Genomic DNA, 15,073 nt, shown 5'->3' on the forward strand with positions numbered 1-15,073 from the left:
ATTACAACCAATGAAGTATTATTCTTTTCATGAGAAAACTGAGGCTCAGAGAAGTGATATATTCAAACAAATTCACCTAGACAGTACATGAGCTGACAACTATACTCCAAGTCTTTTACCTGCAAACCCTCACTCTTCGGAATAGGTGCGGCAGTTTACCTGAGAACTAATGGCATACTTCAGGTAGGACAGGATGAGAGGATTGGGGGAAGGTCCAATCATGGCCTGCTCCAGTAGCGCTTCTGCAAGGTGGGTAACAAAGGAAAACTGTGTGGTTACAACGTTTCCGGGTTTAGCCCTACCATCCTTCCTTCCTACTTCACTTGAGACCTGCTAGGTTGAGAATGTCCCAGGTGGCTCCTTTGGGAAAGAATTTCTTCATGTTGATTGCCCACTGGTAGTCACTCCATCGCTCCTTCCAGGCTTGCAAAATGGCTTGCTTCAGGTTCACCACCTTCATGATTTCACTCTGAGGAAGCCGGGCCGGTGGAGGTCAGCTGTGAGGTGGGAATCGAGCTAGAGAAGGGGAGAGGAGATTCTAAGGGAAAGAACCGGTGAGGGCAGAGTTCAATGAAGTGGAGACGCTACAGGAAGATTTAAGGGAGACAGAGGAACTGAAAAGGGAAAAAAGGGGTGGGGGGGTTGGTAACGATCCTGTCAGGTTTTTCCCTCCTGAACTACCCTTTCTTAAACTGGAGCACTAAAGAGGGTGTCAGAGAGGCTTAATACAAAGAGTCAAGAGGCCATCAAAGGGTTAAGCCAGTTCTGGTTGCCTCATTTTCCCCTTAGCTCTGGCTCCGTCCCTCAACAGGCACTACCACCCCAAATCTAGACACACCCCCATTTCCTCCACCTTCCCCAACCCTGAAACTATAATTCCCTATATCCTTTTCATCCACCACCTCCCCAAATTAAGCCTACCGGACAACTTCGTTCTAAGTCCTAGGTACCGCCATTTTGGCACTTTTCAAAGAGCTAGTTTTCTATTGGCTAGGAGCAACATACACGAACCAATGCAGCACGAGACAGGTCACGCCGTGATGTCTTCTGGGAACTGTAGTTCCTCGGACTGAGCTGCCGCAGAAGACGAGCAGTCAGCCCGCATCGTTTCTCTCCTTTAAGATAGGACTTGCAGGAGCTGAGGCAGCACAGGGAGTCTTAGGTGGGAGGGGGGAGGGCTCTCGAAAGGCCGTTCGCAATCGGGCGTCGCCCAGTGACGTCACTACGGCCCTCATTTAAATATTCTGCCACGCCTTCATTATCCGCTAGTTTGTAGGCACAGCAAGAGGATGGTGTTCGTTTAGCAATATGTTTCATCTTTCCTGGCTTTTTTTTTTTTTTTTTTTTAATTATTATTTCCTAAACCTCTGGGTTTACCAAAGTTCTTCTCATTTCCACACTTGTGTTCCAGAGGCCACATTGAGGCTTCGGCCGTTACACACATCACCACTTCACCCCCATATCTGGCAGTCCTCCCAGAACCTCGTGGCTTTGCAGGCTGCTTGAATATAGGGAGCAGTAGGAGGAAAGTAAGGAGAGAACTGAGGTTAAGGTTATCAAAAATAAGGAAAGTCTGAGAAACTGTCCTAGCCAAGAGGGCCTTAGGGGACATGATAACTAAATGTAACTCGGTAGCCTGGATGTGATCCTGAGACAGAAAAGGCACATTAGGAGAAACAGAAATCTGAATGAGACATGGACTTTGGTAAATAATAATGTATCAATTGTATCAATAATGTTACAATTGTAACAATTGTAATAAGATGTTAACAGAAAGGGGAAAATTGGGCTTGGAGTGTAAAGGGACCCTCTACTTATCTTCAAATTTTTTCCTATATATCTAAAACTATTCTTTAAAAAAAGCTTATTAACAACAATGTGATGTCTCGCTTATCCTATGGAACCATATTGTAGATAATTATGTCCATGGCTTCAGGCATTGGCCCTTCTTTCCCCCTCAGTGAGAAGCCCAAAAGCAAATGCTATCCACTACTGGTTCCAATGTCTGAGTCTCCCTACACACAGCCGTCATCCTTGCCATCCTGTGAACAGGTTGTCCCTAACGTTTACAACCAAGGACAAGACTAAACATGGAAGCCCCAGCCAGTGTCCTGCCACTCATTTTCAGCTCCCCATCTCATACCCTGAGGAGCTTGATATCCTAATCCATGAGTCCAAGCTTCATCCATATTCTCCAACAAGCACTCTTCGATCACCCTTTCAGTGGCAAATCAGTCCTCAGAGAAATGAATCTGGGAGAGCAGCCCACTCAGTCTCTGGAAGCAAACTTGTGGCCCTTAGGACAAGAAATAACAGTATCCTGAGTATCTGGAACATAGTCTAAACTGGGAGACAGGGACTCCTGTTCCGAAGGGGAGAGTGCAGCTGGAGGAGGGCCAGATCACATCCCCCTAAGGTCATTACTGCTTCAGGCCTTTCTACCCCCCAATACGCCCACCCACACCCCCTCCATTCTGCTCCCTTTTGTGCCTGCCCAAGTGATACCATTGAGGAACAGTGTTTATACAGAACAACTGCCAAATATGTTTAGCCAAAGCTTCCAAAGCAGGAAGGAGGGAGAACACAGACTCCTCACACTTAACCTCCAGAACACCCCCAGCCATACACACACACACACTTGAGATGGCCACAAACCCAGTTCCTCTGCAGTCTTTCCTGTACCTGGAATCCCTTCCTCTCCCAGGCCCCTCACTCTACCTCTGCCTGCTCCCCTCCTCTCATTCCTTTCCTGTTACTACAGCCAAGCCCCCCCCCCCCCCGCCCCCCAGCCATTCCTGGATACTGTAGCTCCTTTCCCATCCCTCAGAACCCAAACTGCCCCTCTGGGAGAGAAACTGTCAACTTTGTGACTGCTCCTGACTGAGTTAGTGGGTGTTGGGCCCAGTCCACATGGAAGTGGGGAATACTTGGGCCCTGAGGATAGTAATACTCTGAACTCAAACCACTTCACTCTGGCAGGAAGCCTGGCAGATCTGAAGGGGGGGGAGGGGCTCCTTCCTACTTCACAGTCGCAAGGTGGCTTTTGTAGTCAGGCCATCTGCCTTCCCTGTCCCCTCGCCCCTCATCAACAGCCCTTCCTCTAGGCTTGGCAGGGTGTCCCCAAGGGTTGGGCTCCTAAGGGAGCATAGGACCCCTTTAGTTCTGGGCAAGGGCTATCTTCAGCATCTCTACTTGTTGCTCCTGACTCCTCCTCTGTAAATATCAGAGACAGCTTTCCCATACATCACCTCTTTTCTCCACATCACAGGACCCACAAGCTTTCTGGGTTCCCCATCACAGGACAGGACTCCATGATAATCCTCCAACATGTGAGAGAAGAAATGCTGACATCCCCTTGGGGTATACAAGGAAACCCTCCCCTCACACAGCCCCTCTCAAAAACCCTTATTGCTCCACTTTCTTTTGCTGTCTGTTTCTTCTCCCTCAGCACTGATGAAGGCTAAGCTCTCACCTCTGCTCTCTTAGCCCTGAGCCCCAACCTCTGCATCATACTGGCTCATTTGGTTGGGGAAGGGTCTGGCTGGAGAGAGGAGGGGCAGGTGGAGGCCAGCCAGGCAGAGTGACATGGCAACACTGGAGCAATGACAGAAAAGGAGCTAGGCCAGAATGGGGGCTTGGGGTGGGGTAGGAGGCTGTGAGGAGCAGGGTTTTGGGTGCCCAAGGGGACAAGGACATTCCTTATCTAGGCTAGAAAGAAGTATAAGGAAAAGGGATGAGTCTAGACCCCAAAACACTGAAATACTTGGTGAGCATATAAGGCACAGAGGGAAACAGACATTCCCCTCCCTTAATGGAATATTTCCTTTCAGAAATTTGCCTGGGTCCTCGCACTCTGGGGAGTTAATTGGCAGCAGGTGGATGGGAGAAAAAAGAGAGCCCTTCCCACATATCCATACACAGCTGGCTCCAAACCAGTTCCCTGTCCTCACCAGTCCCTGCATCAAAATGCCTGCTTTCTACCTATCTGGGGGATGGAGGATGGGGGGAGAGACCTACATGGTGGGCCCACCCCAGGACAGCTCCTGGATCCCCCGCAGTTCTCTGTCTCTGTCTTCCCAATTGACCTCACAGGACATCCAGAAAGAGACCAACCAGAACAGAATTTGAAAGGCAGAATCTGAACCATCCTCCCAGTGTTTCCTCTCTCACACCCTGAAGGAGGCCTTCCCTCTCCACACTCTCAGTGTAGAGGAGAGAGGTGCTATGATCCCGAGGCCTGGACAGTGGCAGGGAATGGAGGCCAGCCTGCCATTCCTTCGCACTGCCCCTCCAGCCAGGTCCAGGGAGCCGCTCTAGACTCTTGGCCTCCACACCAGCCTTTAACTGAAGGGAGAGGGTTGCAGCATGGTAAGACCAAACTCCTTGACAAAGGAGACTGCCCCCGACCCCTCCTCTCTCCTCCTGGCAAAGGCAGGATGAGGGGGTTCTGTATGGAAGTAAAACCAGAAGCCCAGAACTTTAGGGGATCCAATACCTGGCACAATAAAAAAAAGTGTTGTCTTGGTCGGTATGGCTCAGTTGGTTGGAGCATCATTCTGTACACCAAAAGGTGGTGGGTTCGATTCCTGGTCAGGGCACAGACCCAGGTTGCAGGTTCAGTTCCCGGTCAGGGTGTGTATGGGAGGCAGGCGATCAATGCTTTTCACATCTCTCTCTCTCTCCCCACCCTTCCTCTTAAAAAAAGAAGTAAAAAAATAAAAGTGTCAAATGAATAAAAAGCAGGAGAAACTCTCAAAGACAACCTGGAGAAGGCATAAGCTGCTTTTTTCACTTCTTGTCTCAGCTATCAAAAGCAAGGCTCAGCCTGGCCAGAATCCCTTCTCTGCCTCCCTTGTTTGTGACCCATAAGCAGGGCACCTGATGGAAAAAAGGTGATTGATGCCCCACTTTACTTCTAGCAAGATGATTGTTTGCTAATTTCCCAGTCTCTCATCTCTGCCCCATGATTTCCAGCTCCCAGAAACTGTCGCCTCTTTCTTTCCTTTCTTTTCTTGATTTGAAAGATTACTCAGGGTCAAGAAACACCTGGGTTTCAGGTTCTTTTAGTTAGTGGTCTTTCAACTCCCCCAAAGTTGGGCTGTGTCTGCAGAGTCAAGGGGTCTCTGCTGGACGCCTCATCATTTGCTGCCGTCACCCAGAGTCCAGAAGGTCAGGATGAGGTGGGGGAGGGGAACTGCTGAGGCCCAAGACACAGAGCTCATCCCAGGGCAGGCTGGTAGAGGGCCTATCTCCTGTTCCCCCAAACAGCCTGCAGCTTCTTAGCAGGGGTGGAGGATGCCTTGTGGGGTCTTGGCTTCAAGGCTTTTGGTGGAAGCTCTTCATAAAGATATCTGGATCCTTAGTTTATATCGGTGAGAGGCTCAAGAAATCTTGGGGTGCTTCCTAGCAACAGTCTGTGAGGGAGGGAAGAAAGAAAAGAGGGAGGAGCCTGGGTATAGCTGCCGCCTCTGTAGCGCAGGGAACAGGCTGTTCCTGCTGCCTCCATGGCAACCAAAATCTAAGAGGGAAGGGACTGCCAGGCAAATCCCCTTGGAGGGTCTCTATCCTTCATCACTTGTGCCCCACCCTCCTTCTCTCCCCCTTGACTCAGTCCTGAAGCAAAGGTGGGGGATGGGAAGAGACAGGCGGGTAGGGGTTTCATGATAAGGAGAGAACGGGAGCCCGGAGATGAAATGACTCGGAGAAGAGCAAGCTTCAGGAATTGAGGGTAGGCAGGGTGAGTGGGGTGGAAAGGGCGATGACACAACACAGGGGCAGGGGCTATAAGCCCAGCCCTGGGCTGGATCCTGGCATCTGAGAAGATGCCTGCCTTGGAGGCAGTGTGCCCTTCATTTTGCCCTTGCCCTGGTCGGTTAGCAGGCCATATTGGGAGCCAAAGGAAGGGAGAGAGGTAAGGAGAAAGTAGGAATGGTGAACTCTTGTCTTTGAGTTCAAGGTGCCCCACTCTGCCCCTGAGGGGGGGGAAAGGTGGATCAGGAAGCACCTTGTTTTCTATGGCTCTGGGTCTACAATTTCAAAAAGTTTCCCTCGCCCAATATCTTTAAGGCCTTTCATCATAGAGAGATGTGGTGGGGGAAGCCAGAGTGGAGGGGAGACAAAACCACAGCAATTGCATCTTCCCTCTCTTGATTCTGCAACCCTTCCCTAATCCAGGTCTCTGCTAAACCTCTCCATTGCCTCCGGTTTCTGCCCGATAGATGCAGAGTATAAATGTAGCTTATCTCATAAATGTAACCCATGCTTTAGGACTCTCTCCCAACTCCTTGGGCAGCCCTATCCCAAGAGACTATTTCCACACAGGGTAGAGCATGCACCCTGAACACTGCACACAGAAGCCTTGCTCCAAAGGGTTTCAGCCAGACCTGATCACCAAGGAGATGGTGTCGACGTCAGACAGCTCTGCTCAGTTCACCTCACGCTGCACACTGCTCTGACTGCTCAATGCGGCCTCCTGCTCCACACTGCAGCTGTTGCATGTCCACTGCAAGCCCATGCTGAACCCCCAGGTTCACTGACTGCATGCTGATTCTGCACACTGCAGCCTTGATTCCCCACTGCAGCTGCCACGACTGCACACTGCAGGCTACCTTCACCCACTGCACACCCCTCATCACCACCTCTCCACTCTGCAGCCCAAGGGTTTCATCCCCAGGATTCCAGGGTGGTCCCAAGAGAGGTACCCTCCCCTCTCTTATATATTGCAAACTCCAATGCCCCCGTAAGAGAGGTGGCTGCAACAAAGCCTAGGATGCAGGTGGCCGAGACTAAGATGAGCCAGGGCAGCCCAACTCCTATAGGCTGTTGGTCAGAACCCCACACTTAGCAAGTGATTTTTTTTTTCCAGCGTAAACTGGGTGATTAGTAGAAGAGCCATCCTTAACACACACACCCCTCCAAGAGCAGACTCTGGAGACAGTGCCCCACCCTGAAAGCCGTGGGAAGGCTATGGCCCCCGCTGGTAAAACTGGGCTAATGACAGCAGGGGAACCGGCGGGGCCAGGGGGGTGCTGGAGTAATTAGAGCTCTGCCTGGTGCAGGGAGATCCCAAGATGAAAGGGGCTCTGGCGTCACTGGGCTGGTTTTATGTCCATGAATGCAGGTGTGTGTGTGTGTGTGTGTGTGTGTGTGTGTGTGTGTGTGTGAATGGGTGGTGGGGCTAAATGGTGGAGACCGCTGGGGTGGGGAAGGGAATCCATTTTTATGCAGCCTGCCCTCCTCCTTCGATTGGCCCTTGGACCATTTGGGTTTTGGTGGGGGCATACACGATAGGAAACACCACCTCTGTGAGCTGAGAGTTGAGGGAGTAGGGCAAGTCTTGCCCCCTCCTCAGCTCAGCAAGGGAGCCAGAGAGTTGAGGAAATGGCTGGTGACACTGAATAGAAAGAGCCAGTGTTGGAAGAGGGCGACATGTGAAAGGGGAGGCAGTGGATCTTAGAAATGAGAGGGGAAGGGAGGTAATGGCAAATAAACCTCCAAAAGGATTAAACACATAAGATGAAGTTAAAAGGGCCTAAGGGGCCACCTGCTCAACCCTGGCATTTTCAGGTTGAGGGAGCTCTGCCCCAAGAGCGGGGGTGATTGCTCAAGGTCACACAGTGAGTTACTGGCAGGGGACCCGAACGCCGAGACAAGCTCTGCACCTCCAAGGGTCTGGTACTCAACCTTTATCCCTGCTTGTAAGGTGCAGGCGGCTCGCCAATAGCTATTCCCTTCTCCATCCCCACGGTGCAAACCCCAAAACCTCCCATTTTTTCAGCAAGCAAAGACTATTTTTTAAATGACATGTTTTTCAAAATATGTCACCAAGTAGCACTGCTGCCGTGGAGTGGGGAGGGCGAGTCCGAGCGGGATGGGGGCGGGGGCGGGGGCGGGGGCGGGCGAGGGGCGGCCGGTCGGCTGGCTGGCCCGGGTCCCGGGGCGCGGCAGGGAGCGGGGGGCGAGGCGGGCGGCGGCGAGGCGGCCTGCAGGGAGCAGCCGCGAGCTGGCCGGCGCGCGAGCGAGAGCCCCAGCCGGAGCGGGGCGGGGAAGGGCGGAGCCAGAGCGGCCGCCGCCTCTGCCGGAGGAGCCGCGGGGCCGCCACACTCGCCCCCCGCCCCCCCGCGCTCACTCGCACTCACACCCGGGCGCAGGAGGCGGGCGGCCCGGGCCCTACCGGCCCCCCATGGACGCCCCCCGCACGGGGCGCTGAGACCCCGCGTCGCTGCCCAGCTAGGTCCAGCGCGCCACGCCGAGGTAAGGGGGAGGGAGCGAGGGGGCATTAATATGCAAATACATCGCGATTGATTATGCAAAGCCGCGGGGCTCTGTGGCCAGCTCCCCGGCGGTCTGGGGGCGCCCGGGGGGTTCCCACTGCCAGCCTCAGCCTGCCCCGACGCCCCGGTGACCCTGTCACAGCCCGGGAGCTTGCAACTTACGCCCTTGAGAAGGGAGGTGTTGCTGGGAGGTCGGTGGGCCCCGGGGTTTGCCAACGGAGATGGCGTCCAGGCCTCCCCCTCGAGGGCCCGCCGGGCCTCTGTCCGGCCAGTCTGCTGCGCATTCCCGGGCCCGGGCCCGGCACCGCTGCCGGCCGCCCGAGCGCCCCCGCCCGCCGCGCCGCGGTTTGTTTACGGTGCGCCGGAGGCCTGCCCCCCCCAGCCCCCACCTCTAGCCTGTGAGGCCGAGGCGGAGTGGCCTTTGCAAAGCTGCCTCCAGCTGCGGAGGGCAGTAATAGTGGGGTGGGGGGGGTGGGCTTGCACGAGCCCCGGGAGGGGAAGTTCCCCCCCCCAACTTAACCCGCCTCCCCGATTGAGCATGGCTCTCTGGTTGCAACACTCCTAATTGCAAAAAACGTGGCTGGGGGTGGGAGGAGTGTATTCGAGGGTCCCAAGATGATTAGGAGAGTTGCAAGCTAGGGTGGTTGGAGAAAAGAGGGAGGAGTGGACCTGTGTTGTGCATGCCCCCCCCTTTTTTCCTCCCCTTGCAACGTGTCTCCTCGGGTGCCCCTTCTCTGCCTGGGGCCCTCCCTTGTCCAGTGTGAAAGAAAGGCCCGGGGCCGGGAAGCAATGGAGAGAGCTACCGCTTCCAGGGTGGAGGTCCCAGTAGGAAACCCAGTGGGATGGGAACCCACCTCTCAATGATGGCTCTGGCCCCAGGAGGGGGAAGGAATGAACAGGGCTGTTGTCCAAGATGAGGGTGGGAGCAAATGTGACATGCAGACACTGAGATATGCTCACACAGACAGCCACATGCACACCCAGGGACACCCAGGCAGACTCAAGGACAGGAGCTGCTGGACACACCCACATGGGGACAAGGGAAGAGGCAGGCTGCTGCTGCCCTGGGGAGCTCAGAGGGGTGGGACACACCCACGGGAAACCTACCCATGCACATACCCACACACAGGGTCACACGGAGATGCTGTCACACATAGGGGCAAAGAGGAGTCGCTGTAACCCACACAAAAAGTCACTATTGCATGCATGCATGAACACAAGGCAATTGCACACAGCCGCACATTACAAAAGACCCTGTCACTCACAGGCACACACATGCACACAGGCATCATCCCCTGCCGTGACAGTGGCTGTCACTCAAACTCAAACGCGGTTACACATCAACACATGTATACACAATTTAGCAACAAGTATTTTCTTGGACTCCCTACTGTGGATTGCTGAGGTTCTGCATACAGCAAAACCCCTGCTCCCAAGAAAATTAAATTTGTTTGTGTGAAAAGACTTTCCTGCACAATGGTGCAAGACATACATTCGAGATAACATTCTAAGTCTCTATTGCTTGCCATCCCACCCTGCTAGGTGGTGAGCATGAGACCTGGCAGAAACACTCCCAAGAGCTCAGGATCCCACCCAGAGCCTAGCACAGGAAGTGCTCTGTAAATACTTGTTAATTGATTGACTGTGGGAACTCCAGACACAGGTGCACTCATTTGCACACAGTCCCAGGGACTCAGGTGCAGAAAGCATTCACAAGGCTCATGTCCACACCAACAGTTGTGTCTAGACAACCTCAGACACACATACACTGTTAACTGTGCAGTCAGGCATACCACTAGATGCACACATAGTCATGGACTTTTTCCCTTAAGCTTTTTTCTGTTGTCTTCCTCAAGGCTCAGCTTTTTTTTTTTTTTCCTTTTCTTGCCTTTTTTTTTTTTTTTTGAGGGACAGAGAAACTAGAGCAAAGAGAGTAGGGGCAGGGGGGTTCCAGAGGGCCGAGTCATGGGCCTGAAGCAGTGTCCAGTGACTTCCAGCAGCTGGGATTATCCTGGCTGCTGGGGGAAGGAGATTCTAGGGTCTGTCTCCCCACCCTAAAAGCAAATGGGGAGGGGATCTAGCTGTCCCTGCCGGGATCCTTTGTCTGAGCCTTTGCTGGGGTGGTTCAGTCTCCCCCAGCTGAGTTCCTGCCTCTCACTCTGAGTCTGGCCCCTTTTTCCACCTCTGCCCTCCTGTCTAAACTTGGAAGCCTTCCTTAGGAGGCTGTATGCTGGTGAGTGTCTGGGTGAGTGATGTGTATTTTTGACTTGGAATTTCTCTCTAACGCCCTCTCTCTGTTGCTCTGTCTTGCTGTGTCTGATTCCCTCTCCTTGTTTCTCTGCCAGACTGTAACTCTCACCCTGTCACTACTCCCGTCTACCCCTGTTCTTGTCTGTTTTTGCCACAACCTCCTTTCTCAGAGCTGGGAACTGGCATTGATGTTCTTCATAGTTTTCCGGTTGTTAATACTGAAACCCCGCCCCTCAGTCCCTGCCTGCCCTGCCTCTGGGGTCATGGAGAGGTTGGGGTGGGGGGGCAGGGGGCTCAGCTGGCTGCTCAGGACATCCTGCGCTTCCTTAATGCTGCAGCTGCAGGCCAGCAAGTTTTGGGGGCTGGGAATGGGGCGTAGGGAAGGGGGTCACCTACTGCCCATGCTGACCTCTTGGGCTGGCAGGCTCAGCCAGGAGACACCAGATGAGTGGAAACCCTGGGTGTGCACGCCATAGCAGGTTAGCTCCAACCAAGCCAATGAGGAGCTCCCCACCACACTCACCCACTGGAAGAGACTCACCCCATGGGCAGTGGCAGGAGTTGGCAGGACCTGCAATGGCCTTTCTCCACACCCCTGGCAGCTGAGACCCACCTCAGAGATGCCCAACAGCTGTGTCCTCTTTGCCCAGCTTCAGAGTGTGTTTCTCAGGGTACAGCTGCCCAGACTATGTGCAGGGCTGAGTAAGGCCCTGTCCCATGAGTGCAGGCTCCAGCCCAGGGCTGCAGAATGGGCAACTTCCAGAGAGTGAATCTGAACATGGGACATGAAGCATTTCTGCTTTGCTCCCCTCTAGCTGTGGCCTGTTTGGGTGAGGAAGCACTGGTAGTGATTCTACCATAGAGAATCCATGGGCTGCTACAGAAGGGGAAACTGAGACTTGATCACAGGGACTTGATAGCTGGGTGAAAGACCAAGCTATCATTCCTCTAGCAGGTAATATCCTATAATTGTTAAGAGCATGGACTTTTGGAGAGCTAGATTACCTGGGTTTGAATCCCAGCTATGCCACTTGCTGGTTGTATAACCTTGGGCAAGTGGTTTAACCTATCCCTTGCATTATCTATAAATTGGAGATGATAATACTTCATTCAGTTTTTTGAGGATCAGAGGATTTAGAATATATAAAATGCTTTAAAAAGGGCCTGATGCATAACAGCACTGTATGTGTTAGTTGTTGTAAGGAGGAAGCCTGTGGGTCTGGGGTCCCCTGGATGTCTTAGAGAAGCTTGGTGGAGAACTGGAGCTCCTAGACATCGCAGGAGCAGGAATGAGATGGGGGTGGGGTGGGGAGCATAGTGGATCCCTAATCTCTAGACTCCTTAGCCTTTATGTCACCATTTTCTCCTCCACAAGTTTTTGCAACCTGGAGCTCCTCTGAACCTCACCTTTTAGCTGCTTCTTAAAAGGAGCCCTTGGCATCTTAGCCTGGGACACACCTCCCCAGTTAGGGGCACATGCATGAATGTTTGGGTATCACTGCATCTCTGTTGGGACAAGTCTGAGCACTGGGAGTGAGGGGGATGGGGAATAACAAGGAAAGCAGGCTCCGGTCCCTAACCCTTCATACTTGTAGAGTATAGCACCCTTCCTCTCTCCTGGGGACCCAGCAACCCAGCTACCTATCATTGACTAATGAACCAGGACCCAACCCTGGCTGACAGACACCAGATTCCCCAACCCTGCATAGAGGGGGCATTAGTGTGAACAGTGGTGGCACTGAGTAAGGATCGGTGTGGTAGCCATGGTGCCGTGAGATCCAGGGTCTGTCCTAGGTTACCTTATCCCTCTGTGAAGCTGGTGGTAAGCCTCTTATCACCTCCAAATCCCCTTTTTAAAAAAATTTATTGATATTTGATAGAGAGTGAGAGAGAGATTTGTTGTTCCATTTATTTATGCATTCATTGGTTGATTCTTATATGTGCCTTGACCAGGGATCGAACCTGCAATCTTGGCATAATAGAACCATGCTCTAACCACCTGAGCTACTGGGCCAGGGCTCCAAATCCCTTTTATTCAGCCCTTCCCCTTCAAGATGCAGCAAGGACAATGGGGGGTTGCTCTATGGTGGGGCACTGAGGAGCCAGTCTCAAATCTAGTTCTCATGCTGGCAAAGGTGCTTGGGGGACTTTTGTAGATCTTGGTGGGGGGAGGCAAGCATGACCACAGAAGAAAGAGCACTGCCTGGGAGTTGGCAACTGCGTTTTGCCATCCACCAGTTGCTGATTTTGGGCCCGGGTTTTCATCATCTTGAAACAATGATGCCTACCTCACTCGGAGTGAGGGTAAATAACATACCATGAGATGACACCTGCGTTCAATCCCTGTTGCACCGTGGCATGGTAAACAATGCCTGTGGATTCTCCTGTCCTCCCAGGGCCTGGCATACTCCAGGGTGGTGGGGATACACTTGCCACTGGAGCCAGAGACAGTTCTCGTCTCTCACAGAGGCATCTGGGGCTGGCGTGTGGTGGAGGGCATATGGTTTTCAGGCATATGGTGCTGTCCTCTTCCCTGGCAGGCTAAGGCCAGGCTACCGAAGGGGAACTCACTTTTGTTTGCCTTTTGTGTGCAGTGGTCCAGAGGGAGGGGTCAGTAGTTCTCCGGGTAGACAAGGGGAGCAAGATGGTACTTATTGGTGCCCAGAAAATGCTACCACTGCTCTCTGGCCTTGGGGGTAAGCATTCAGTCTGGGGACTAGTGACTGGAGTTAAAGATTAGGGCCAAAGGCACAGCAACACCCTCCAGAAGTAGCAAAGTTCAGCAAGACTGGACCAAGCCCCCAGCCCACCTCTTCTTCCTCTTGCAAGGAAAAGATGAGCTCTTGGCTCAAAGAGCTTTTGCTGCCTGTTTCATTTTCTCTTTTACCCAGGCACGTGGGCGGGGAAAGGGAAACTGGATGAGTTTTGGTGGCTATTGGCATTTTTGTACACATCAGCGAGTGGGTGTGTTGTGCACATCCATGTGTGTGTGTTTTGTGCATGTGTGGGCTGGGCAGGGCTCTGAATATCTGTGGAACAGTACCGGAGCCGCCGCTCTGCGCATGCGGGGTGAGTGTGTGTGTCTGCACGTGTCCGTGTGTGTGCCTGAGACTCAACTGCATGCTCCTGTGCCCGGGTGTAGGCGCACGCGCGCGCATGCACACACACATTTTTTAATCTCTCTCTCTCCCCATTTCTACCCTCCCTCTTCTCCTCCCTCTCCGCCTTCTCTTTCCCCCTCTCCCTCCCTCCTCTCTCTCTTCCTCTGTCTCTCTCTCCCTCCCTCCCTCAGTGGGGGCTAGCTTCCACCTCCCTGGGGTGCCTGGGAGAAGAACATCCCTGCCTTTCCCTTCGTCCATTTCCTTCCTTCCCGGGCTGTGTTCCTCAGGGCTTGGGGACAGTTCCTCTCTATGGCCTCTTCCTCTCTCCTTGGAAAAGGGGAGTGGGGAAGGGAGGACCCCAAGCCCTTTGCCCATGATACCATCTGCAGTGAGCGCTTTGGCCCTGTGACATTCATGCCTCCAGCCTTCAGCTGCCCCAGCGCCCAGCTCCAATTACCCCTGCCTGCTGGGGGGAGGGTGGGGAGAATGTGCCATGCCCAGCTAGGGGTGCTCCTAGCTCTGCTCTCTTGGCTACTTGCATTTCCCACCTCCATTCCTGAGGGAAATTGGGTCAGGGGACACAAAGTTCTATGGATTGGCAGGGAAGGAGCTGGGCATGGGGGATGGGGGTGACCTCTAGACCTGGGCACCCACCTTGATGCCTGACTGGAGCTGGGCTGAGTTAGGAGGAGGGAGAGGAGAGCAGCAGGTGGGTGAGGTTATGTTGGGGGGAAGCACAGTCTTTGATGTTAATACTGGGCATCTGGCCCAAGTCAAGGCTGCTGTTTATGTCCTTCTGTCTCTGACCTACAGGGGGGAGTTTCCTGTTCTATTCTTTTGGGGGAGAGGATCCTTTGTTGATCCAACCCCCCCCCCCCCCCATCTCCCATTCTCTAGCCTCCAGGGTCTCACAGTGGCTACGAGCTCAGACTTAAGGGTCACTGCCCTTAAGCTCCAGAATCCCATCTCATGGGTGCCTAGAGACAGCCTACCAAGGAGTATTGCCTCCTTGGCCTGCCTCCCTCCCTCCTTCCCTCCCTCCCTTCCTCCCTCCTTCCCTCTCTTCCTCCCCTCCTCCCTCCCACTTGCCAAGCTGGTGCCTGTGTCTGTGTATTCCTCTGCCATCTCACACCTGCCAAATAGTACCTTCCTTCCCGCCTTCACTCCTCTCTTTCCTGGCACTAGGATAATAGTGAGTTGGGTGGGGCAGTCCTGCTCAGTCCATACCTGAGAATAGAACAGGGGGGATCTGGGAAAGGAAAAAGAGGTCCCAGCCCTGAGGGGCATCTACCCTCATTGTGGGGGCTTGGGTTGCTACTCCAGCTTCCACCATCGCCAGACTCCCAGGGACTGCTGGTGCTTGTGGCTGCCCATGGGAGCCCACGCTGGCATGGGCGGCAGTGTCTGCACACAGATGCCTGTGTTTGCCTGTGCATGCCTGTGTGTATG

The 15,073-nt window shown here is 53.5% G+C and overlaps 2 protein-coding genes across 15 annotated transcripts in view; one reads left to right on the top strand and one right to left on the bottom strand.

Annotated features, from left to right (window-relative positions):
• Positions 1–8,603, bottom strand: part of MED24 (mediator complex subunit 24) — a 27,867-nt gene extending 19,264 nt beyond the window's left edge. For 8 of the 13 annotated variants that reach the window (XM_081161306.1, XM_081161307.1, XM_081161313.1 and 5 more), the window contains exons 1-3: positions 922–976; positions 331–516; positions 160–242 (exon numbers count right to left, since the gene is read on the bottom strand). In XM_081161306.1, coding sequence (XP_081017432.1) covers positions 160–242; positions 331–460 — 213 coding nt within the window. In that variant the 5' untranslated portion in view covers positions 461–516; positions 922–976. Of the gene's footprint in view, positions 1–159; positions 243–330; positions 517–921; positions 977–1,005; positions 1,499–2,143; positions 2,297–8,435 lie in introns of those variants that run through there. The other 5 variants (XM_081161308.1, XM_081161316.1, XM_081161315.1 and 2 more) reach the window with 5 other exon arrangements.
• Positions 8,043–15,073, top strand: part of THRA (thyroid hormone receptor alpha) — a 24,381-nt gene continuing 17,350 nt past the window's right edge. For both annotated transcript variants that reach the window (XM_081161317.1, XM_081161318.1), the window contains exon 1: positions 8,043–8,253. The gene's annotated coding sequence lies outside the window, so the exon portion shown is untranslated. The remainder of the gene's footprint in view (positions 8,254–15,073) is intronic.

Source organism: Miniopterus schreibersii, assembly GCF_964146895.1.
Source record: "Miniopterus schreibersii genome assembly, chromosome: 16".
Lineage (NCBI taxonomy): Eukaryota > Metazoa > Chordata > Mammalia > Chiroptera > Miniopteridae > Miniopterus > Miniopterus schreibersii.